General features: G+C 39.0%; 2 protein-coding genes across 3 annotated transcripts in view; both read right to left on the reverse strand.

Moving 5' to 3' along the window:
* Positions 1 to 26467, reverse strand: part of LOC131243455 (uncharacterized) — a 121758-nt gene that overhangs the window by 20049 nt on the left and 75242 nt on the right. Inside the window, exon 2 of one of the 2 annotated variants that reach the window (XM_058242828.1) lies at positions 3846 to 3919. The gene's annotated coding sequence lies outside the window, so the exon portion shown is untranslated. Of the gene's footprint in view, positions 1 to 3845; positions 3975 to 26467 lie in introns of those variants that run through there. The other variant, XM_058242829.1, reaches the window with a different exon arrangement.
* LOC131243453 (endoglucanase 24-like) lies at positions 10751 to 21807 on the reverse strand. Its single transcript, XM_058242824.1, has 6 exons — positions 21426 to 21807; positions 19715 to 19998; positions 17889 to 18326; positions 13832 to 13979; positions 11944 to 12110; positions 10751 to 11395 (listed from the first exon to the last, which is right to left on the reverse strand). Exons 1-6 carry the CDS (start codon positions 21637 to 21639, stop codon positions 11066 to 11068), a joined length of 1581 nt encoding a protein of 526 aa, XP_058098807.1. The 5' UTR covers positions 21640 to 21807; the 3' UTR covers positions 10751 to 11065.

The following is a 26467-nucleotide window of genomic DNA, read 5'->3' on the forward strand; positions in this document are numbered from 1 at the left end:
AGTTGATCATCTTATGTGGGCTTGGCATGGAAGTGCAGTGGGTAAAGCCCGAAAAGCGATTTGGGGACTTGTCGAAATGGGAATATTTTGACACATATGGAGGGCTCAAAATAGTCAATGCTTTCAGAACAAGGAACTCTATGTTGTGGAGGTTATCTGCTTGGTCAAAATTGATGCTTCGAACTGGTTTGTCTATGTAAAATCAGCTTTGTCAGTTTATATTTCTGAGTGGTTCTTTTCTTAGTTTCCTTATGTATTCTTTTCCGTCTTTTGGCCGCATTCTAATAAAATGTCAGTTGCTACTAAAAGAAAAAAGAAAAAAGAGCCCTCCACAGTTTGAATGATACTTACAAATTCATAGAGGTTAGGTTGATTTGCATGAATTGTCCCTTAAGAGCAATTTGCACTCACACTGGTACACATTGCTCGAGAGATTAGAGCAGTTGGAAGCACTACCAGTATCGCTTCGATGCGTTTAATGACAAGCTATATGATATGTGCACATTTGCACATTGAATATGCATTTTTCACTATGATGAGAGGGGACTGGTTTAATCATCTAGACCATTGGCATGTTGTGTGACTTGTGTTCCCATCGTGGCTGGACTACCAAGTGCCTTCATCAAAAAGTGAATAGAGGTCCTGAGGCTGCATGTGATCATCTTTAATTAAGGAATCAGTCTTAGTCAAAATGTGAGCAATGATGGCGGTTAAGAGAGCACACAACGTTTAATAAAAGGCATAACGATGGTATTGGCAAGGATCTACCATTTGAAGAATGATGAGTCTATGCCATTGCCCATTTGAGCTGGGTCCTATGAGATAAATGGTCTTGATCAATGAACCATGGGCACCGCAAGTACACAAAACTAATGGATTAGGACTCCACGACATTGTGATTAATAGAATAAATTTCTCTTCACATTTTTAGTAATGAATGAGCTAGACTTCTATGTTAGTTCTGCACCATTCAGAAAATGCAACGACTAATGTGAACATGGCATGGCTGAGGCAAATCCAAAACTCCCAAATCATTGACCCAAATGTGGATAGAGGATGACCTAGAATAGCACTAAGTAAATAATATTAACTATCTAATTTTTCACCTGAAATTTGGACAACTTGCTATTTTACTTTTAACCATCCACAATCTTGCCTATCCCATGCACCCAAGTGGACCCAAATCCTTCCACTATCATTGGCATCCACTCTTGGCCCAAAGACGATTAAAGCGCAAGAAGTGGACCACAAAAGGATCCGACCATTAGATTTTCATTACGCTTGATAAAAACACTTCAACAATGAGCAAAAGATCCAATAGTTGAAATCGAATATAAAACCTTTTAAAAACATTTTGAGATGCCAGCCAACTATTTTACTATTATAGTTTAATGCATTGAAAGCCTTAGCATGGTCAGGAGCAACCTACAATTTTGAGAGTGAATTTGCTGGAAATGGCAGAATCATTGACACCTATAATAACAGCAATTAATGGATGGGAATAAAAATCACATTGTCACCAATCAGAAAACATAGCAGCAATTTCTACAGTAACTAGATTCACCATGAGATTTCATCTTGCCCACCTCCACCTTTATCCTTGCAAAATCAGCCCTTACACGGGACCCAAGTCATTTAATATTTTTAAATCCTTGAGCCAAAGCCACAAAACTCAACATCTCTTAATTCTACAAACTAGGCTGAGAGTGGATTTGAATATGTTTCTCCTCAAGTATCAAAAATGCACTAACACAATATAATGATCAATGCTTGTCGCTTGATAACCCTATCACGTATCAACTATCAACCCCACCCACTGACCTCTGCTCAAGCAATAGACATCCACACCTTGAAAATGAAAGATATGAACCATCAGAGAACCTCAAGTGCCAAGTCTCCCCTTGGAAAAAAAAACAGCCCATGGAGGTGAAACTTACTAGAAATGCATAGCAATACCTTACCCCAATTATCTCCAAACCATTCTTAGTAAAACCAAAATGAGATCACCCTTTTGCAAACAATGGCCTTTGTGGATAAATAACAAAACCAGAACCTACAACATTGAAGTATTTATTGTCAATACTCACATAGGCCTGCCATTCTCCACCATATTCTCCCCAACGAGAAGTGTTCTAGAGGAACCACCAACATTTGAGTATTACCATCAATCTTCAAATTATACCTGCCTTTCACATCTCATTCTAGAGTGGAACTTTCTAGAAATGCACAGTCATACCTCTCCCCAATTATCTCCACAACCACTCCTAGGAAAACCATATGTAAGATGCGATAAGGATGAATGACCACCTTCCTTAACATTGGTTCATTGGCAAAGAAAAGCAGGTTTACGCCCTCATGTACTCACAGTCACCCTTTAGTAAACAATGGCCTCCCTGGAAAAATAATAAAACCACAACCTCCAACATTGGAATATTTGTTGTCAATGTTCACATAGACCTGCCATTCTCCACCACAATCTCCCCAATGAGATGTGATCTAGAGGAACCGCCAACATTCAAGTATTTGCAATCCATCTTCACATTATACCTGCCTTTCACCACCAGTCTCCATAAGAAGCTTCTCAACACACCATCACATTCTCCCAAGAGATGCTTCTGTAGCCCCCACCATGTTCTCTACTCCAACATTGGAGTATTTGTTTTCAATGTTCACATAGACCTGCCATTCTCCACCACATTCTCCCCAATGAGATGTGATCTAGAGGAACCACCAACATTCAAGTATTTGCCATCCATCTTCACATTATATCTGCCTTTCACCACCAGACTCTGTAAGAAGCTTCTCAACACACCATCACATTCTCCCAAGAGATGCTTCTGCAGCCCCCACCATGTTCTCTACTCCATGTTCTCCATGTTCTTCTTTGTTTCCTTTTCTTTCTTTTTTAATATATAAGCATTCTTTATAAATTAAAAATATATATATTTAAAAATTAAAAAATTAAAAATTAAAAATTAAAAAAATGATAATAATAATATTTTTAAAAAAAACACCCAATACCAGTAAAAAAAGAGAAGATAGCTTCAAAACTATTTCTTTTCAGACATTGCCTTGATCTCATTAGAATCACAGGGACACTCACATATCATTGGCAGCATACAACCAGAAAAGCTAATGACCGATCACAGGCAGCAACAAAACAACACTTTTATTTTTTGATAGATAACAACAAAACAGCACATGTTCCACAAGAAACCTAATATAAAACATTTCTACTAGATACAGGGAATGTAATATAAAACATTTCTACTAGATACTAGAATGAATCCCTCTGGAACAAGACAACAGAAGCAGTGATCTGTCCGATACACCATACACCGGTGCTCCTACAGAAGTTCAGCGTACGTGGCCCTGGGGCACGTGTTCATAAAGTGGGTCCCTGCTTAAGTCAGCCGTGGTTGAGAAATCACACCAAATGGACTATCTTAACCATCTGATCGGTAACCTACAGATAGACAGTAGAGAGGTCATTATGGCCAAACGGCCAGCATTGAACGGGAAATTTTCCGCAGATCAGGCAGCTAAGTCCTCAGATCCCTACGATACGTGGACAATGGGTCCATCTAATAGGGGGCCTGGTTTATGAACGGTCCACGGCCCGTTCAGATTTCCCCAAAAAAAAAAAAAAAAACTAGAAACCACGAAGATCGTGCCATCAGAAATAAAGCATTCTCGTGATCTAGATTCGTAATCAATGCGTTGAAAAAACTGAGAATTTTCTCGGATTTGGGAAAACCCTAACCCTAGAAGAACGATGAGAACAGAAATGAAAGATTATTAAATCATCTGAAAATGAAGTTTGGGTCTGAGATCGGAAACCATACCTTGGGATTAGAGAACTGATGAAGTTTGACGGTGATGATGGTGTCCTCCCAATGGGTTTTTGATGGGAGGGGAGGGGAGGGGAGGGGGTGGGACTTGGAGACGGGTCTCTCTCCTCTCTCTCGTTTTCTGCTCTTTTTGTTTTTGGGTTTGGGTTGGCTGGGAGAAGCTTGCTAAAGCCTACACGCGCGTGTGAAGACTTGCCCGTGTAGAGGCAAGCACACGTGTGCGGAACACGGGCTTTCCAACAGATGGGCCATGGGTTAGGAACTTAGGATTCGTTGGAAACGGATTGGCTACTCCTACTCCCCTGCCACCAGCCCCGTGGCTGGTGGTCGGTGCTCTGTGGGCCCTACCATGATGTATGTTTTTCATCCATTACGTTCATCCATTTTTAAAGATCATTTTAGGTATTGATCCCAAAAATTAGAGGTATATAGATCTAAGGTAGTCCACACCACATGAAAACAATAGTGATTGGATATTTACTATTAAAATTCTCCTAAGGCCCACTGTACTGTTTATTTGATATCCAATCTGTTGATTAGGTCATACAGGCCCAGATGAACCTAAAAAACAAAAATCAGTTTGATCCAAAGCTTTTATGGCTCCAAAATGTTTTTTAATGGTCTACGCTCATTCAACAATGTTTCCTGTAATGTGTTCCACTTGAGATTGGGGTATACCTCATTTTTAGTCTTATATGTAAAATGATATGTAAAAGTAGATGGACAGCATGGATGAAACACATACATCATGGTGGGGGCCACAGAGCACCGACCACTAGCCATTGGTTGGTATCAGGGGAGTACCCAATCCGTTCCCGGATTCGTTGCCCCCGTACGTCCCTGATAATGGAAAGTTCCTGTGGATGGAAGCTATGTGGGGCCACCATGATATCCGTGAGAAATCCACTCCGTCCATCAGTTTTACAATCTCATGATAGAGTATGAATCCAAAAATGAGGCATATCCTAAACTCATGTGGGCCACATAACAAGAAGCTGTAGAATGAAAACGCCCACACTTGAAACCTTTCCGGAGCCAAACATGGTGCATATGAATGCGGATTGCGTCCTACCCCCACCCGTCTTGAGAACGGGAAGGAGCTTTGAGTGGCCACCGTTATGTACGGGTCTTATCCACACCGTCCATCCATTGTTTCTTATCACTTTATATTACAGTCCCAAAATTTTGGTAGATCCAAGAAAGATTTGGACTACAAAATGAGGATTAAACTCTCACCATTGAAAACATCTTGGGGGCTACAGAAGGTTTGGATGGAGCTGATATTTGTGTTTTCTCTTCATCAAGGTCTATGTAACTTTATCAATAGGTTGTGTAGCAAATAAACAGCACGGTGGGCCTTAGAAAATTTGCTACGGTGAGAATCATTATTATCACTGCTTCCTGTGGTGTGATCCACTTGAGCCTTGGATCTACCTCATTTTTCGGTTATTCACTAAAATGATACTAAAAAACGGATGGACGGTGTGGATAAGACACATACATCACGGTTTCCACTCAAAGCTCCTGCCCGTTCCTAGCTGTAGACAGTTGGGGAATGTCCACATGACATCAAAACCGTTTAGAAGGTTATTCCAATCGCGATGGACTTAAAACAAAATATTGTCGTAAATATCATCCTGATACAAAAATTGTGTGGGCCCCACAAGATTTCCAACGGCGAACGTCGATCCCCACTATTTTGTAGGCCCACCTGAGTTTTGAATCTGCATCGTTTTCTTACTCCTCTCCCATTGTAAGCTTGCAGACCCAATGAATGGAGTGGATTTATGATGGCCATCGCAGGAGGCCCACATAGCTTCCGCTGCAGGTTTTGTTGGCCCATCCCGACAATTCGTGCCCTTCACAGATAGGAGATGGCTGCTCGGGATAACATCTGAACCGTTCATATTTTAGAATCCATCATATGGGGGACCATCATTAGAAACTTAGGGAAATCTGGTTTTTCATTAATTTTGTGCTACTTGTATCCACGCAAGTACGTTCAAAAAAACGTGTTGGGACCAACGTGATGTCTATGTGATATCCAATCCGACCATCTATTGCCTCAAATCATCCTTAGGGCATGGTACCAAAAATGAAGAGGATTTAAAACTCAAATGGGACGTAACACCAAAAATGGCAGGAATGGGAAGCCAACCGATTCCTACAGTTTTATATCCCTTTCTACCCAATACCTACTTTACATGCGTCTGCATCTACTTTATGTTGACAACGCTCATTGATTGGAATAAACTCTATTCAATGTTGTTATATCTTGATTAGAGTTATTCTTTATAAATAAAAAAATGTAAATAATTAAAAATAATAATAATAATAAATTAATTAATTAATTTAAAAAAAAAAACAAAAAAACAAAAAAACATTTACATTGCTTTCCAATTGTACAACCATAATATGAGTTTAAATGCATATTTTAATTTTTCTTTTTTTTTAAAGGAGGCTCTTCTCTTATGCCATGAGTCCATCAAAATGCTTTTGGTATTACCAAAAAATGCCTACATGTTATCAATGTAAACAAACTCAAAACACCAAAGAAAATAGGTAAAGAAAACTCAAATGGCTAGATCAAACCAAGAGACAATGCACAAAGGTTTATTGGTTCAGAAATATGTCAACTCCATAAATTATGAACATAGCTTTCTTCTTTACTATAAACAATAGAAATATAAATACAAAGCTTACTTCTCTCGCACTCATACAAAGAACCTCACCTCAAAGAATATCCTAGAAGATAAAAATAATAGAATAACCTGCCTCTCTCTTCATGTGGTCCTCCTCATAAACTGCATAGCAAGAGAGAGCATGTGCAAAGATGCAAGGAGAATAGGCTTCAACATCTGAACATACAGACATGTGAACGCACGACCACAGAGGAGAGACATCTCCCATATACATTAGGAGATGGAAAAGACATCTCCTACTTTGAGACATCAACTACTTAAGTAACATTCTCACACTTGAAAACTAGTTTCTTTAATGATGCAAGAAAACACTCCAAACAATAGCTGCCCAAATGTCATCAATCACTAGATAACAACAAGCCCAAGAAAAGTCAAGCACCAAACAAAATTATACCCTTGTAATAAACTTTGTCAACATATTTGCTACGTTGTCGTTGATGTGAATCTCCTGTAAAGAAATCTAATTGTCTTCCACCACGTCGTAAACAAATTGATACTGAACATTGATGTGCTTGGTCTGAGCATGAAATATTGATTTCTTCGCCAGGTGTAACACTCTCTAACTGTCACAGTAAATCACCAACATTTTTTACTTGAATTTTAATTCTTCCATCAACCTCTTCAACAAAATAGCTTCCTCGAATGCTTATATAGCTGAATGTACTCTACGTTCGTAGTAGACAATACCACAAATGATTGTAATCTTGACATCCAACTAACTATATCGCCGGGCCAAATATAAAATATTACATATAGTAGATCTTATTTTATCATGATCTCCTGCATAATTTGCATATAAAAACCCAACCAACTCTAAATTTTAGCCTTTATAATAAATAATCACTTAAGAAGTACTTACAAGTAACGAAGGATCCACTTCACAATAGTCTAATGATCTTTACCTTAAGTTTGTCATGTATTTACTAACTGCTCACACTGATTGCACGGTGCCTGATATGTTGCACACTATAGCAAACATAAGGTTCTCTACTGCCAATGAATACGGTACTTGACACATATTTGCTTTCTCCGCTTTTATACTATGCCGATAATCTGAATACAACCTCCAACTAACAGGGAATTGAGTACTAACTGGGTTAGGATTCTACGTGTTGAAGCGATGTAGGATTCTTTCAACATAACCCTTTTATGTTATCCAAACTTTCATGTTATTCTTGTCTTTAAATATGGTCATTCTAAATTTGATTAACGTTCTGTAAATCCTTCGTATAAAATTCCTTAACTAAACGAGCTTTTAATATTGCAATAATATAACTACAATTACTTACGACCAACATGTCATCCATTTGAGATTCCCAAACGAGTTGGAGCAGTGGCATACCGACTTGCTTTGCCTCCTCAATTGGCAAGTGTTTATAATATTTTTAATGTATCGATGTTGTGAAAGTATGAACAGGGTGCTTCTCACGTTATTGAGTGGCAAGACCTCGAGTTGCAAGAAGACACTTCTTATATAAAGAAGTCAGTTCAAATTTGTTTGAGACCATGAGGAGCATGTCTTACGTATAAAGACTATACCGTTAATCAAAATATGATGGTTATATCATGAAGCAGACGAAGAATTTTGGGAATCAAAAGTAGAAATTCACAAGAAATATCATCATCTGTTTCAGGAATGATCTCAGGTAAATTTCGAGGACGAATTTTTCTTTTAGGGGAATATAATGTAAAGCCCAATTTTTTTTTTAATATATATTTTTTTGAATTTAAGTGAGAGAGAGAGATGTCCGCTGATTTCATCTTATCTCTCTTTATCTAAACTCTCCACCGTATCTCGCGGTCTCTTAACAAACCATCTCTCTCAAAAAATGAGCGTGTGAGAACAGGAGTCGTACTAAGACTTAAAGAACCAAAGAAAATCATTTATAAGAAGAAGAAGTAGGAAATGAGCTTTTAGAATTCGCATATTCAAGTTAGTACAATGATTTTTTCTTTGTTTTCTTTCTATAGTAGTTTAGTTCGGTATTGATCTACACACTAGACGGATTGGATCAATCAAGCATCTAGTGTATACATTGAATTTATCCATGTGGAAAGGTACACTTATGAGCACGGCTTTATGGTTGATGTGTAGGAGGTGAGATTTTTCCATGATAGATAACGATCGACACGATTTGTACAATTCATGGGTTTTATAAGATTCAACAATGTAATGATTTCAAGAATCAGACCAATTTGACACCTCAATGGATTGTACCAATTATAGATTTACCAAGATTATTCATTAAATTAAGGAAATGAATTAATACCAAAAAAATATTTCTTTGTGCAAGCTATTACTTGGCACAGAATTATATGACCTAATATGAAACGTGTGATTAAATCACTGTCGTTCATCATATTCATAAGAACAAAATTAATCAAAATGCTAATTTATACACCGATTGGACCATTGGATGGGCCGCATAGATTTGAGGTAACGGTATACAATGAATCATGTGTTGATTTATTGTGTGGAACAATTAGATGGTTGAGATTTAACTTGATCTGGAGCGACTATAAAAAACTGGACATCAAATGATAATGACATTCAGATTTGATGACCGCTCTACATATCTAGTGGGCCGCATTGACCAATCAATATAATTATTAAGAATTATAATAAATTAATATATGAATGGTTGGATCAAGATGATTATCGATTATCCCTTAAAATTGATTAAGTGATGATTAAGGAACGATCAATGGTTAGCCTTGATTCATCTATCAGAAGTGATTCGAATCTTGAATTATCAAAGTAGATAAATCCTCAAATTTTCGTGTAAATCATTACAAACTGCGTAAAAATTCAAAATTTTATGTCTAAAATATAATTTTTCGCAAAGTTAGGGGTTCAGTCATAAAATTTAATGATGTTACAGAATGTCACTCGAACCTTTAGAAAAATTAATTTTCAAGATTGTTACTGAAAACAATCCGAATCTGCAAAAATTCTAAGGGCTTGATTATAACAACACCTTAATTTTACAATATTATTTTCTAATTTATGAATTTATTTAAATGATATATCTTATTATTTAAATGAATTTAGATTGATCAAAGACGGGATCTACCATGTGAACTAGTAAGATTAGAAAATAATGTCCATTTATGTGATTTTAGGGAATTTTAATTCAAATCAGACAATTGGTTTACGTAATCATCTCTACCCCATCAAGGTGAGTGATTCTGATGTGTTTCCACTCCATTAAGTTAAAATAGATTCATTGAAAATGTGTTGTATATATGTTTTAACAGTGTTATTATGATCTTTTATTGGATTTGATTAGACATATAATTTTGATTGTTGTATTATTAATGATATGATTTGTTCAATATGGCAGTATAGTCAATTATCTAATTTATTGTGTTGGTAAACTTATGATTTGATTTTAGTATAAGTACAATTAGTGATCTAATTTGTTAAATGTATACAACTATAAATTGATGATTATAATGATGTTATCAGTTAACATAGAAACTACAGTGATTTAAAATTGAAAATGAGAATGATCATATGATATATCATTTATGACCACTTGATATGCATATGCATCTATCATTTGCATGCACGATATGTGTTGAATTTCCGAAGGACATCCCTATATGGTATATTTGGTAAAATCATTACCAGAAACCCACCATATTAGTAGAAGCCTACTCAATGAGTAGATGCAAACCTTGCCTATGCATACCAAATGGTAAGATCCTACCAAGGGACAAGTGCAAGTTAACGAGTTTCAAACTCAAGCAAGTTGACAGATTTCCACTTGATGCATTCTTGCATCACATAACATTTACATTTTTTTGTAACTTATATTGTATATAATTGTTGTTATTATATTATAATTTGATATGAAAAATCATACCAAGACTTCTCACTAGATCTAACCAACTTATCAATATTATATTGATGTAAAATTGTATAGATATGATTGAAGGTGAGTCAATAGCTCAAGAAACAAAAGTACGTGACCGAGCTAGAAAAGAACCCAAAAGACACATGGCCTTACTTAACAGACGGATAAGTTACTGCCCTCGAAATCTGGATCGTGACACAAATCACTATGACAAGGCTATGCTATCGATGGACGAACCATCCGTAGGCACCTAACCATGGCCCCACTTGCATATACTGCTTCAAGCCCAAAATTTCATGTATCATCATCACCAAACAAAAAACCAGGAAAAAAAAAAAAAAGAAAAGAAAAAAAGCATGCACAATCATCGAAAGGTTACAACAAAAGAATAATCCCACCAAGATGGGTTCTTGTATCATGCAATCCTCTTCATGGGCTACCCATGTATTAAAATGACCAAACTACCCTTTCCACTCTAATCACTCGAGACGACCATACATGAAGTAATGGTGGAAGATGGATACGTGCCAAAATAGCAGAACTTGCGCCAATATTGTGAAAATAATGCACAGATGAGCAGCCGAATTTAGTGACGAACACTTCTTGTATATACAACAACAAGATCACCCGCCAGCAATGAATGCACGTGGACTTAGACGAACGACTGGACCACAGAGGAGGTAGTGACCAGGCCGGAGAGGAGGCCCACGACAACTGCACTGTTATAAGTTGTGGGCTCCGTTTGCATGGAATTGTTCCGGTCATCAATAAAGGTGTCATTCAGGAATGGCCCGCCCACGAGCCCCCCCATAGCGACATTAGGATTGGGATCTTTCGACTTCAGCCACTTGAAGCCATTGCAGCCTGTTGTGTCGTCTGCTGGAATTGAAGCACCCCTGTGGTGCACCTGAAGTGGGTACTTACTCCCGTATCCAACGAGGTAGCTCAGCTTCAACGGATTGTCACCCAAGACATAATCAGCCTACAAAAAACCACACGGTTGAGGTTGTCAAAAGCCCGGGAAATCGTTGATTACCTGAAGAAGCTTTTTAAAAAAACATACTAAAAAGAAGGGAATTATATTCTTGGTATGCCTGGGCTTCAGCACATGTACATGTGTCTCTGTGTTTGCGGAATGGCCCAGCAGGCCAATGGTCAGCGACCCAGACCATTGGTCTGCTGGACCATTCCACAAATATCTCCTTGATAGGACAGTCCTAAACACCAATATTGGGCATTTTCTCAGTTGAATGCGGTGGACCACTGCTGTATGATCTTCTTAACCATCTATCTGCAGGCCATTATTGAAAGGTTAGGATTGTCCTATCCAGGAGATTTGGGATCACTGAATCACTGGCCCCAGTCGTACAAACTGAAAACCAAAGTATAATAAGCATATCCTCAAGATGAGGATCCTATCATTCCTCTTGGAAGTATGGTACGCCTAACCAGAAGAATTTTATTCCCATGCATAGGATGAAAAGGAAGATAAAAATAGCAGACTGGATTTTTCGTGCATCAAGAATGCACCTGCGAAATGGCAAATTTGCGGAGATCGGAGGGTGTGTAGGAAGCCCCACTGCAAGACAGAGTTGCGGTCCGAGATGAGAGCATGTAATCACTGTAAACAACAGCAAGGAATGCAGAGGCTACAGGATGCTGCAGAGAATTCCATTGACTTATCCATACCAAACCACCTGTGCAACAATTAGCAATCAAAAGAGATGCTGCTGATGCTTGTAGAAAAGATAAGATACTGCAATTTCTAAACTGCACCGAAGATTCCAATCAGGATATTCTAACAATACTGAATGTTCAAATAATGTTAATCTTTTTTTCTTGTATCTCATTGCTTATAACAAATTGAGAAAATAGACTTTCAAATCTCAAAACTGCCAAGGAGTTTGCTATTTAGGAATTTCATGTGTTCTAAAAACGCTGCACATTTACACAAACTCACCCTTTCATCTTTCATGATACATTCAGGTTAGGTACAAGCAGTGTTCAAAATATCAATATCGCGTTACGTATCGCATTCTTGGGATACAGATACGTATCGGTTATCGCATGGGATATATCGGTTGCATCGTGTAATGTATTGTTGTTGTTGGAAACATGGGAAAACATTGGGAAATTGGTTGAATTTTCAATGAAACTTCGCTGATTGTTAAAAAAAGACATTAGTACACACTTATAAATCAGAACATTACAAAAAACAAGTACGCATAATAGGTTTTCTTTGTATGGGATCCAAATCTATGTGTTGTCTAACTGAATTAATGCAAGTATATTCAATGTCTATTCATATAATTTATAAATGTAAGAAGACGTGGAAATGCAAGCAATACATTCAAAAGCAAAAGAAGAATCACTAGATTAGGTTACATACATGTTTGATTTGATGTTTGGACACAAATATTGCAAATGATATGCGAAAAATTGGAAATTTTTGATTTTTTTCAATTTTCCACAACTCGGCCCATCTCCTCCAATTCTCGAAATTGAAGCTCCCAATTCATAATTTTTCATGCAAAACATGAAAAATCATGGATTTGTAACAATTTGACACTAATTTAACATGATTTACAAAAAATATAAGGACCAAAATTCGAAAATACTCACCAGATCGAACATGTGGGATATATCGCACTACTTGTGCGTTTCGTATCGCACTGGTGGGATACAAGATATATCGTGGGATATATCGGCCGATATCGTTGATATTTAAAACATTGGGTACGAGAATAAAAGTCTTTTTAATCTCGATTATAAAATTTTTGAGAAAATAGACCTCCAAATCTCTAATTTGCAGGGAGATTTCCACTTAGGACATTTTGGATATTCTAAAATTGCTGAATGTTTGCATGAAGTCATTTTTTGTATCCTTATCAATGCATTTTAAGTTGGGTACATACAAATGAATAAATCGAATTTTCATTTACCATCTCTAACTGATATTGATCTACTAAACCAAAATCAGCAGCCATTCTCTGAAGACTAAGAGATCTTTTCGAAATTACTTGTACTCAAATTATGTGGGAAAAGGTTGTTCTGGAGCAATAATGTGTTGGCTTACTAACTTCAATTTTGTAACTGAGATAAATTCATGGGACCATTTGAGAAAAGTTGGCAGCATTGCAATCCAACGTTGAATCCCAGGAATCTGTCCATGGCTTTAATTGGTCTATAGCTGGAACAGAAAGCAGCACAAGAAGTACATGTGAGTAGGAAACTACTCTCCGAAGCACAAAATAAATGAACAAAATAAAAATATTTGAATTAAATAAAAATTAAAACATATGCGAACATTTAAATGCACAAAACAAAATTAGTTAAAGACAACAAGAAGTGCCCATGCACACATATTAGAGATATTATACAATTACATACATGCAACAGACACTAGAAATGAAATTACCATCTGTTCTACTGGAAGTGGCTGTCGGAGAATTTGGTAGAAGACCACACATAACCGCATCGGCTGTTTGCTTATATTTCTGAAGACCAGAGTTCTCTGCATTTGAGGTCTTCTTTGAGCCAAAGAAGCTTACCCTTGACAAAAGAACCTGCTCAATGATTGCAAACTAGTCATCAGTGAAGTTTGATAGTCGTAGTCCCACATCATTTAACAGGTTTACCCAACAAAAGCTATGAAAAGGAAAGTTTTAAATGCAATACATCTCATATTACATTGTGTAATTTACCATAGTTTATGCTAGACTAATTTTGATAGATTCAGGTGGCTGAATTCTTTAGTTGATGCATGACCTTGCTGATTCAAGTGTAGGAGACTCATTATGGTAGTTCTTTCCTCTCTTTTCTTTTCCCCATTTTGGCTAGGTAATGAATTTATTACCCACTCCATAAAAGAAACATAATCACAATATCATATATTTCTTGATTTATCCTTTTTCTTTAGATACATGAAAAGTATGGATTTGTGGGAAATGATTTAAATCCAGGCCAGACAATAACATGAAGAAATTCTTTGAATAAACTGAAATAACTTTGGAATCACAATAAAATTTTCCTTATCAAATCATTCAGTTTACAAAAAGGATTAAAAATTTGGTTTGAAAAATCATGCCGTTCACCACCGATGCAGGGTCGTATGACTCGTATCCCCCTGTATCAGTCTGTTTCGGGCCGGTACAGCCTTATCGCCCATGGACGATACCAGTATGTTCTATTTTCAGACAATCCTTTAAACCTTGACTTACAAACTTCCCGGTATAAAAGAAAGAACTAAAATTCCTCCTTTTTTTTCTTTCATTGAAAGCATAAAAAACTACCATGGGATTAAACTTTTGAGCCACACTATGAAACTTGGGGAGAGAGTGATTGAGATTAAAAAATAAAAAATAAATAAAGGCATGAGGCGAATATATCAGAAAATCAGTTTGGCGTCATGCCAGGGAGGTCTACCACTTAAGCTATTTTCCTACTAAAACAATTGATAGAGAAATATAGAGAGGTATTTATTGACTTAGATAAAGCATATGATTGGTGGGGGGGGGGGGGGTGGGTGTCCCTAGAGAGTTAAACTAGTAAGAGTTGGAAAAGAAAGGAATTTTAAGAGGATATGTTGACATAATTAAGGATATTCACAAGGAAGCGGTAGCAAATGTGAGGATCACTAGACAAGTGAGTTTCCAATTACTGTAGGCTTGCACTAGGAGTAAGCAATGAGCCCATACCTTTTTTCACATTGGTTAGGGATGAGGTAATAAGGAATTTGCAGGTAGGGCTGTACACGAACTGGGCTAGCCCGGTTAACTCGCTCGACTCGGCCCAAAAAAGCTGAACTCGGCCCAACCCGGAACCGAGTTTAGTCCGAGACGGGCCATTTTCTTCAGCCTGAAACTGAGTTCGGGCCGAGTTCAAACATATCCTAGTTCGGCTCGACTCAATCCGAAACCTGACTCGGCCATATATATATATATATATATATATTAAATCTTTACCCTAATCATTTGGTGAGAACGTTGTCCGTCCCTTTGTAGATGGAGCAGGTCCGAACTCGGCCCGAACTCGCCCGATTGCTGCCGGGTCGGGTTTAGGCTGGACATGTTGGCTCGGTGACCGGGCCAGGCCGGGTTCGGGCTGGGTTTGACAGGTGATTAGGCCGGGCCGGGTTGAGCCCAGTTCGACTCGGTTTGGCCCGATGTACACCCCTATTTGCAGGAAGAGATCCCATGGTGTAAGTTGTTTGCAAATGAGATGTGATTAACAAGCCAAGTGAGGGCGTAAACACAAAGTTGTATCTATAGAAGGATGCTTTAGAATCTAAGGGATCTAAAATTAGTTGGACTAAAATAGAGTATATGAAGTGCAATTTTAGTAACAATAGGAGTGGAAATGAGGAATTAGTTCAGATTGCTGACAAAGAAGTTTTCCAAAATGACAACTTTCAATATCTTGGGTCAATGATTCATGAGAGTGGAGAGATTGAGAAGAATGCTACCCACAAAATTCAAGTTAGGTGGAAGAAATGGAGATGTGCCTTTGGAGTTTTATGTGATCGTCAAGTACCGCTCAAACTGAAAGGGAATTTTTATAAGATATAAGACCAGTTAAGCTTTATGGAAAAGAATGTTGGGCAATTAAGGAACAACATGTTCATAGGATGGGTGTGGCTGAAATGACAATGTTGAAATGGATGACTGCCAAGACAAGGATGGATAGGATTAGAACGAATGCCTTCAAGGGAACTTTCGAGTAGAACCAATACGCAATAAGATGAGGGAAAGTAGAGTTAGATAGTTTGGTCATGTGCAATGGAGACCAAGAATTGTGTTAGTTAGGAGTGAGTTGGTGCAAGTTGAAGGCTCTAAAAGGACAAGGGAAAGGTGATGGGGACATCATACGCACGCCCCCCACCCTATGCACATATTCAAGGAGGAAAAGGGCCCCACTATCGATCTAGATCGACGACAACATCTATGGAGGGCCTCATAGTTAGGGGTTGTGCTATGATGCATTGGAGTGGACCCAATCATCGTATGAATTCTATCATATGATCTCATGATCGTGGCCCACTACCCTAGATGATCTAGGATTTTGAGTTTTGACTATTCTCGTTATTAAAAACATAATGAACGGCTTTAATTGCGTAGATTAATTATTATTTTATTTACTTTAGCTTTAAGTATTAGTGTGCGCACATGGCGCAAGGGTAAAATTGGCTTTTGGGGTTTAGGGTTTTCTTATAAATAAACAACCTCATGTAGGTATTTTTTAGTGAAGTTTATGAATAAAAATTCTACGTTTTTCTTCTTCTCTATCTCTTTAGGTTGAAGAATCGAATTGGGTGAGAAACTCTCTTTTCCTCGAATAGTTAACTACCGTGGTGTGAAGCCACAACCATCACAAATCATCCTCACTTCTTTACACCCCACATCCATCATCTTCTACATCCCTCTCATCTTCAGATTCACCATATCTAGTACCCAAGTTCTCTTCTACAACAGGTTTTCAGATTCTGGCCCGTCAGAGGGCTAAAACTTCGGCGGAGCGCCGCGCACAAACCGTGCATCAGATCGACACGAAATTTGGCATGGAGGCAGTCCTACCCTGGCTGATTCTAGCCTAGGAGTCGCTTTCCGACTTTGTGGGCCCCACAAATGTGCAGACGAGTGGTCACCCACGTGCGCCCAGGGCCAACTGCTGTCCACGCATGTGGCTCATCTCAGGTTCCATCTTTCCTCTATTTTCCTCTTCTTTAGCCTTAAATCCAAGCCCTTAACTCTAGAGAATCTCAAATCCCAATTATTCCCAAATTTGCAAACCCTAAATTTTCCCCCAAATTGTAATATGGTGAATCTCTTGAATTGGGAAACAATCCTTTGCAATAATGGATGAATCTTACACTCCTTTGGGCTTGTTTGGTCTATAATTTTATTTGATCTAGCCCTAAACTTGTGTAGGCTTGGACTCCCATAGATTCCCCTTTTTGAATGTTTAATCATATGTAGGATGTAGAATTTTGTGATTGTTTAAAATTGGTATGATCTAAAGTTTGAAATCTTGCATGTCATATTTAATTTCATGTCCTGCATCAAAAAGCCCAAAAGGATGTGGATGGAGGTAGTAAGAAAAGACTTAATGACCTATGATCTAACTGAAGTTATGGCCCTTGATAGAGTGGAATGGCAGAAAATTATTCATGTAGCCAACACCAATTAATTGGGATACGGCTTAGATGATGCTGATGATAGCATAAACTGATACTAGAACTTCAAAAACCATATGGCAATGGTGGTGTGCATAAACTACAGCTTAAGGTAAATAAACATCAAAGATAGTATGAACGGAACGATTCAGTGAAAAGGAGGCTTAAGGTAAGTTGTGTAACAGTTCTAGTGATCTTGTTACAACTCAAAGAGGACCACACATACATAGACACTACAAGTACATGTATATGAAGGTATAGCAAAAAATGCAAATGAAGCATCTCTTAGCAAAGGATGTATTACCTGCGCTCCTGCAAGCTTGTTGTCCCAACTAAACCATGATGGACTGCCCCAATCAGCAAAGTCATTGCCATTTTGTACAGTGACGTAGTTGAGGTATGAAAGGTCCCCAGTTGCATGATAGAGCCAGGCAGCAGCCCACAAGAGTTCATCTGTATAGCCTGTAGAGTTGTAGAACTTCTGGACTTGAGGAATGCTGATACTGTAAGAACCTTTGTAAGTATCAGCAAAGGTAAATAGTTGCTTGGAGTGCCGAAGCAGTGTATCCGAATATGTGGCGTCAGAGGTTTTAAACACAAGAGAAGCTGCTGCCAGAGCTGCTGCAGTTTCTGCTGCAACCTCTGTTCCTGGAGAAGATGTGTTCACCTGTGTGAGAGGCCTTTTCTTAGCCATGGTTTCAGGCCTCTCCCAACATTTGTGGTCTACATCAGGATCACCCACCTGCACCAAAACAATGCATTTTAATCGCATCCCAAAAATCTTAATTACAAAAGAATGTTCAAGGGAAATTGCAGATCTGGAGAAGAAACAAAAAAACAGAATGATTCAAAAGTGTCGCTGTGTTGAGTACAATTACAGAAAAAAAAAAATTTAAGGCAAAGAAGGCCATATCTTTTTTTTTTTTTTTTTGAGAGAGAGAGAGAGGTTCATATATCATATTTGGCATTGATTAGCCAGGAGATCTTTTGAACCAGAAGAGAGAAAATGAAGGAAAAGGCCAAAACCTAGATGGAAATGACCATTCTGTTTTGCATTTTGCACTTTTAACAGCAAAGAAACCAAGATCTCACATTTGGGAGCAGTAAGTCAAAAGCGACTATAAAAAAAAAGGCCTCAAAACAAACAACCCCCCTCATAGAGATCAATATACCAAGAGATCTTTCCATAAAACTAGTCGATAAGTGCATCATATTTATATGTGAGCATGATATGGCTGATAAAATGTATAAGGCAATAAGAGATCTCTATAAAATCAATGGCTTGGACTACTTACTGCATTCTTATTCATGATTTTAGAACATGAACAAATTTCACTGAAATTATTTCCTATTCTTTGAACGTTGAACGCGGTTCTTTTTAAAGAAAGAAAGAAAGAAAAAACTAAATACGGTTATCTGCAATTGAATTGCAAACATTTATGATTAGTGTACTTGGGAAACCTCATGATCTCCACTTGATTCGGTTTTTACAAACTCTGCAATTTGGGTTCAGACTTCAGAATTTAAACAACTAAAGTGAATTAGTAACTTATGGTATTCGATGTTCAGCCAAGGGAAATGACGTTATTTGTTCAGCACACTATCCATATAGATACACCCACCTTTAAGTAACCTAAACCGTGCATCTAGTGATCCCATCATGGAATCAGTGATTCCCAAAATCTCCCATATGATGATCCTAGCCACCGAATTTGTTGATTTGAAAATGGTTAACTATGGCCAAGACACAATAATCAACAGGAAAGAAAGGGCCCAATTTGATGACTAGTATCATTCCTAGAGAAACTTTTCTCTTAAGCAGGCCAGTAAATGATGGTTTCTACCAGATTTGGATTATCAAAGTGGGCCCCGCTCGTACATTTATTTTGCATGCAGAAAGAGAGAGAGAGGGAGTGATGTTTTTCTTCATAAGAATAATGTTTGCTTCCACTAACTTGGTGCTTACCAAGAGGACAATGCTATGATTCAGTTGAGCAAAAGCATAGCACGAATTAATGAGTTGTAAAACTGCTTGTGGTTTAAAAACCAATCGTTTTTCTGACCAGAAATTCTTGCTTAAGCTGTAACTTTTAATCTACAGACACCAACTATCCCAGTATTATAACTTGCCTGAATATACAGAACATTCTCAGAAGGATGGCAATTGATCAGATAATCTGTGATCCACTTGAGTGAATCTTGTGCAGATGCGAGCTCCTTCACTGCATTCATCTGATCACCATACTCAAGAATCGTCCACGACAACACAGTTGCCGTGAAAGCCATAGGCAAACCGAACTTAATGTGATCTCCGGCATCGTACAGTCCTTTTGATAGATCCAAACTCGCTTCTTTTCCATCTTCCAGAGCCGAATCCCCTCTCCAAGAAATCTTGTTATCCACCAACTTACCAGCTGCAAGAAAAAATAAATACTAATACTAATAAACCTCCACAATTATCAAAGGCCGTATGCATCATGTATCAACCACCACCATTTGTAAATGGCATCAAACCCATTAAATCATAAGATTGATGGATCTGTCCATTGATCCAGACCGACCAACTGATAGACGACCTCAGAGATGGGACCATGGATCACTGGATCTATAGAATATTTTGGACCATGGATCTTAACCTTCCCATGACCATACAAAAATGGGTGTGGATTGGATGTTATGAACTCCAATTGGCACAATTTTGGGGCTATGGTTCATCCAAGGAGTTGTCCACTAACTCAACATCTCAGATCTTTCACCAGAGTGTACCAATCAAGGGTTCCTAGGATGGATACCATCTATAAAATGCTACCTGATGCAAGTGTCCTCAACCTATTTATCATAATGCATGGTCCAAGATGGATTAAAATAAGATTTTATTTATTTTTCATGGATAAAAACCAAAACACATAGATCTTATTAATTCAAAAGGAAATTCAACACATTCTTCCAGATCTGAAGACAATAGCAAAGCTACAACTGAGTAAAAGCAAAAGGAAAAAGAAGAAAAGAGAAGGCATATTACCAAAAGGAAGATGAGTACTGAAGAGGGAAGCTGGTGCACTTGCCAACCTGGCACCGTGTGCCAGATCCAGGCCGTTCATCGGGCACGACCCACCACTAACATGCCCTAGCACAAGAATCAGGCTGATTGATTCATCCGGTAAGCCTGCACGCACAGCAAGTGTAGAACAACGGCCAATTTCTTCATAGCCATCCATTTTTCTGAAGCAGCTGGTGCCTGCCTAATGACCGGACTAGCCTGATTACTGGGCCAGTGCATGCTCGTGGTGGGCCCCACATGACAGATGCCCTAGATCTCACACACATTCTTCCTAAATCCCATCTTCAAACATCCTAATTGGCGTAAAACCAAAGTACATTGTCGCTTAAAAGCTTCAATTCCTCTACATTGTAGAAAATAATAACATCAAAAGAAAAGAAAAGAAAAGAAAAGAAAAAAAAGAAGAAGAAGAAGAAGAAGAAGAAGATAAATTATAAGAAATGTACAGTACGTTTGGTTGCACCAAATGTGGTGAAATTTCATGATTAATCAGTCTAATTTGGCAAAAGATATCATGAAATTTCAATATTTGGTGCAACCAAACACACCCGAAACAAAATCTATTATCCAAAATGCAAAATGCAACACATGGCAAAGTGACGCAGCAATCGAAGCCGTCCATCTAGTGGGCCCTAAAGTGGATGAAAAAACTGCTTAAAATGCGCATGGATCAGGTGATTCTAGCCGTCCGATCAGCATCCTTCAAAGCAACCGTAACAAAGACTAAAGCAGCTAATATGAGTGGAAAAATCGAGAAATTTGGAGAAGAAATTGAAGTACATTTCTGGATGTCGAAGAACTGGAGGGCAATACGGAGAGCTTCGGCGTATTTCTTGGCAATGGCACCGGGTGGGCCCGGGACGGGAGCTGCCTCCCTCGAACGGTGGGATTTCTTTCGGATCGTGAGTACAGCGGCTGTAACTACAAGCGCTGCGATTCCAAATACGATCAGCCACCAGATCCAGCCCTTTGAGTACTTTGAAACCGCTCCCATTCCGATATTTTTAGTAGCGATCTCTGTCCCTCCCTGGTGTAAGAGACGCGAGAGAGATCTGCTGCCAGAGAGAGTGTCGGTGAGAGAGGGAAAGGTTTGGGAGGTTTTAGATCGATTAGGAAGGAGGGAAATGGATCTTGTTTGGTGGTTTTTCCTGCCTGTTATCCCTAAAATGACTGAATTACCCCTTCTTTTCTGAGAATTCCCAAAGGAGATACTAAGAACGAGCGCGACTTGGCTGCGACCGGCTACCAGCGATGTGGGTGATACCCTGACCGTAGTTACCCACCTCAATGCATGTGTTGTATATCCACGCCGTTCATCTGTTTTTCCAGCTTATTTTAGTATATGTTCCAAAAATCAAAGAACATATAAATCTCATGTGGACCACACCATGGGAAAAAATAATTATTGACAATTAAAAACCTTTCGTGGGCAACAAAATTTTTGAATCAAGGTAATATTTGTTTTTTTTTTCCTTTAATACAGGTCTGCGTGACCTTATCAACGGGTTGGATGGTCAATAAAAATTACGGTGGACCCAAGGAAATTTTTAACGGTGATCGTTCAATGACCACTGAATCCTGTGGTGTGGTCCACATGAAAATTGTATATGCTCTGGTTTTGAGAAAACATCCTAAAATAAGCTGGAAAAACATATAGACGGCGTGGATATACAATGAATACATTATGGTGAGCCTACGGTTAATGTCTCGCCCACGTCGGCAGGTTCCATCGTCGTAGTCAAGTCTCGCTCTCTAAGAAATATCTACCAGATGTCGTTATTTTCAAAATCGCGCTAGTTTCGGAGATTTCGCGATTTTAAAGCAAATAATTAGAGTGTAAAATAATTCAGCTTCCACTTTTATATTCAAATTTTAAAATTTATTTAGTAATTTATAGTAAATTTTTTGAATATTTTATTTCATTCAGATTTTTTCATTAATACTGTAAGAAAAATTCAGTATCTATCCCAGTAAGTTCCAAGAAATTGCCGTGCCATGAAAATAATTTTGAATGCAAAGGGTGGAGATCAAATCCCTTCTAATTCAATAAGGATTATCGCAGATACTACTTAAAGAAGCGAAGCGTTGTGATACTATTAGTGATTAATAGTGGGATAAACTACATCAAAATGTAATTAGCACAATTCAATGATATTTGGCTGATGAGGTTTTATATAATGTCATAGGTGAGATGACTATTACAAGATTATGGGAGAAGTTGGATAGCCTCTACATTATAAGATCACTATCTAATCACCTATTGCTAAAGAAGTGATTTTACGATGTGAAGATGTTGGAAGTGACAAATCTCAATGAACACATCCGTAACTTCAATAAAATAATTTATAAATTGATGAGTGTAGATATTAAGATTGACGAGGATGATCAAGTCTTAATCTTATTGAATTTTTTTCCAGAGTTTTACAAGAATTTTGCAAACACTCAGTGTCACAGTAGAGAGACCATTGGCGTCGAAACCATTATCTCAGCCCTTCATTAAAAGTACTTGAAAAAGAATAACTGTAGCGAGAGTTCATCTGTGGATACATTGGTTGCTAGAGAAAAAACTTCTACGTGGGAGAAGGGGAATTCGCGATAGAAATCCAAGTCTAAGGGCAGAGGCAAGATGAAGTGTTGGAATTACGAAAAGACTGGACATATGAAGAATGATTGTTACTCCCTTAAAACCCATAAGGATGAGAATTCATATAATTCTACAATGGAAGTCAAATCAGTGAAATCTCATGAAGGTTTTAGATGGTTGCAATGCATTATCGGTGTCCACGATGTGTCACTTCTATTAGGAGTAGATTTTGGATACGGGAGTTTCGTACCACAAGACCCCTCATTGAAGTTGGTTCGTCTCATACAGTGAGTATAATGGTAGGTTGGTTCTTATAGGCAATGATCATGCCTGTAAAATGATTAGAATTAGATCTGTTCGCATCAAAATGTTTGGTGGGGCTAAGCGCACTCTGACCGATGTGAGGTACATTACAGATTTGAAAAAAAAATTCAATTTCTCTTGGTGCTCTGGATGCAAGTTTACCAGCCATGATGGTGTCATGAAAGTTTTAAAGGGAGCACTCACTATTATGAAAGTACAAAGGAGGGGCAATCTCTAGAGGTTGATTGGGAATATTGTTTCAGGTGGGGCCGCAACATCTGTAGCACAATCCACATCAATATGTGTGTGGATGTGCGCTTAGGCTACATGAGTGAGCATAGTATGAAGGTATTCATCGATCATAGTTTAATTCATGTTTTTAAATTATTATTTTTATTTGAATATATGTGAGCATTGCATTAGTTCCAATGACGCGACTCACGCACCGACCCGATTCCCAGGCTAGAAGATGTCGGTTTGCGTTTATTCCGAAGAAACGCCGTGCGTTGCGAATCTCGAGGGAATCTCTACAATAAGTCCCATCAATCAACCATAAATGTATCCCTTATCCAAGTACAACTACCCCACTCCTCCTTTTCCCATAAGTCAAACCTCTCTCTCCCTCACCATTCCTCTTTTACCCATTTTTCAAACCAACCCAAACACAATCTTACTTTCCCATCACTTTTCCTTACACCCACCACTTCATCCATCACTCTTAATATTCTCTTTCTCTCATTTACTCAAACAATCTCCTAAGCAACCTAAACTCTCTCATGTCCAAGCTTCCCTCTCCCTCCTAAGTGTGGTTCACCTTCTCATCTTCCAGCTACACCTTCTCATCTTCCATCTCAACCATCCAAACCCCATCATCCACCGTCCTAGGTGAAGGCAAAGAGCTTAGGAGCCCAAGGAATCAAGGAGAAGGCCAAGAGGTGGGTGATCTACCGTTGATCTCAAATTTTGGGGCCACTTGTTGTGGGACCCACACAATGTATGCACTGTTTAAGGGAGGGCCCATTAGTGGCAGGGTCCCTCCCCTTTCACGTCTCTCCCTCTCTCTCCCTCTCTTTCTTTATATGATATTTGATGATGAAGGGGTGAGTGTGGTCCACCTTGAATCACATATTCAAGTGGGACCCATTGGATGAATGTGTTAGATCTACGTCATCCAGCCCATTAGCGGGCCCGAATGGAAGGGAAAACATAAGTATCAGGTTGATTCAAATCAGGTGGGCCACGTTCATGTGGGACCCACCATGATGCCGTGTTTGTCCTAGCAGTCCAGCATCTCTGGATGCTGGACGTGAGGTAGGGGCAGCTAACATGGAGTGTGTGCGCTGACATGTGGGTGTACTAACGAGCTAACCAAATGGTGGGCCACTCATGCAGGCCCCTCCTTGATGCTTGTAGTTAATCCAAGCCGTTCATCCCTTTCCTCTGATCATTTTAGGCGTTGAGCCAAAAGTCAAACCCAATCTGGGGTTCTGGTGGGCCATAGTTTAGCAAAAAGTGGTTTTTACCGTTGAAACCCACCCTTGATGGTTGTATGCAATGAAATACCTTGACTATTAGACTTGTTTGGTCCATCTCGGGCTATGGAATTCAATGGGTGGGGTGAATTTCGTTGTTATATATATAAGCAGCGGCAACAATTGCTGTCGCTGACAGAAGGCACAGGCAACGCTTGCGCTGGCTGCCTGGCGGACGACCGGTTGGGCCTCACGGCTCCCGCTGTGGGCCCCCATCGTGATGCGTTTCGAACATCAACACCTTGCATTTGATGGGTCCCCTTTGTCCATGGGCCATCCCCAAAAATCAGCCATATCCGCATCACGTGGGCCACACCATTTAAAATCATATGAAGACATGCCTAAACAAATAAAAACACTTAGTGGGGCCTACCTGAACTTTGATGCGGCTAAAACTTGGTCTGACCTAAGTGGGACACACATAATGGGTGAGTTGGATGTTTGAACCCCCCCCCCCCCCCCCGACCGTGACCCTATGAACGGTTTAGGTGGCAAATAAACATTCCAAAGGGACCCCTTGGTCCACGTGACCCTATCAACGGCCGGATGCAAATAAACATTATGGTGGGCCCCTGGTCCACTTGACCTCAGATCAGAGGCAAATAAATATTACAATGGCCCTACCCAGGTCCACGAGACCTTATGAACCGTTGGATGGCAAATAAATAAGGTTTCACCAGGGTCTATGTGACCTTATCCACATATTGGATGGAAAAAAATAAACGTTTATGGTGGGCCCACACGGGACCCACTAATGTATGTTTTGTATCCACACTATTCATTTATTTTGTGGGGTCCACCCTATTTATGTGCCCCAAATATGGGCCACCCTAGGCAAGCCCACGGTGATGAGTGTGTCGGACCCTCTGTCCTTCTAATTTTGCCAATCATGGGCTGCCATATGAGGCCCATGTGAGTAGGCCTATTTTGATGTATTTATGGGTCGTCCATTAAGGCCCACTTTGATTTGTGTAAGGCCATTTATTGAGGCCCATCTTAATGTATTTGTGGCCGCCCACTAAGACCCACTTGAGATATATGAGTCCATGGTTTAAGGCCCATTTGATGTATTAAAGGACCATGGGTCGAGGCCCAATGGGTTGTACATGAGGTCCATTACAACGTGATTCTACCATGGTTCATGTGCTGACTATTGTAGTGGGCTACGCCTTGCGAGCAATGATGGTTTGACATCCACATTGAATGGATAATGTTGGTTAAATGTCTGCATTATAACTCTCCCTAAGGCCCAATGATAGGCCCATACTTGTAGTAAGTAGGCTGTCTAGGCCCATCTCCGTCATACACAGAGCCCATCTCTTTATACATGTTCAATATAGATCCATGATTCATGATCATATGCATCATATGTATGCCTGGTATGAGGAGTGACCGATCATAGC

The sequence above is a fragment of the Magnolia sinica genome, chromosome 4 (genome assembly GCF_029962835.1).
Source record: "Magnolia sinica isolate HGM2019 chromosome 4, MsV1, whole genome shotgun sequence".
NCBI classification, from domain to species: Eukaryota; Viridiplantae; Streptophyta; class Magnoliopsida; order Magnoliales; family Magnoliaceae; genus Magnolia; species Magnolia sinica.

Excerpts from the sequence above, each read along its gene's own strand:
- LOC131243453 (XM_058242824.1), bottom strand. The coding sequence starts at position 21,639 with ATGGGAGCGGTTTCAAAGTACTCAAAGGGCTGGATCTGGTGGCTGATC. Across the intron at positions 19,999-21,425 it reads GTTCTTCGACATCCAGAAAT|CTGGTAAGTTGGTGGATAAC; the intron begins GTACTTCAATTT and ends TTTTTCTTGCAG. Across the intron at positions 13,980-17,888 it reads ACAAGCTTGCAGGAGCGCAG|GTTCTTTTGTCAAGGGTAAG; the intron begins GTAATACATCCT and ends ATCATTGAGCAG.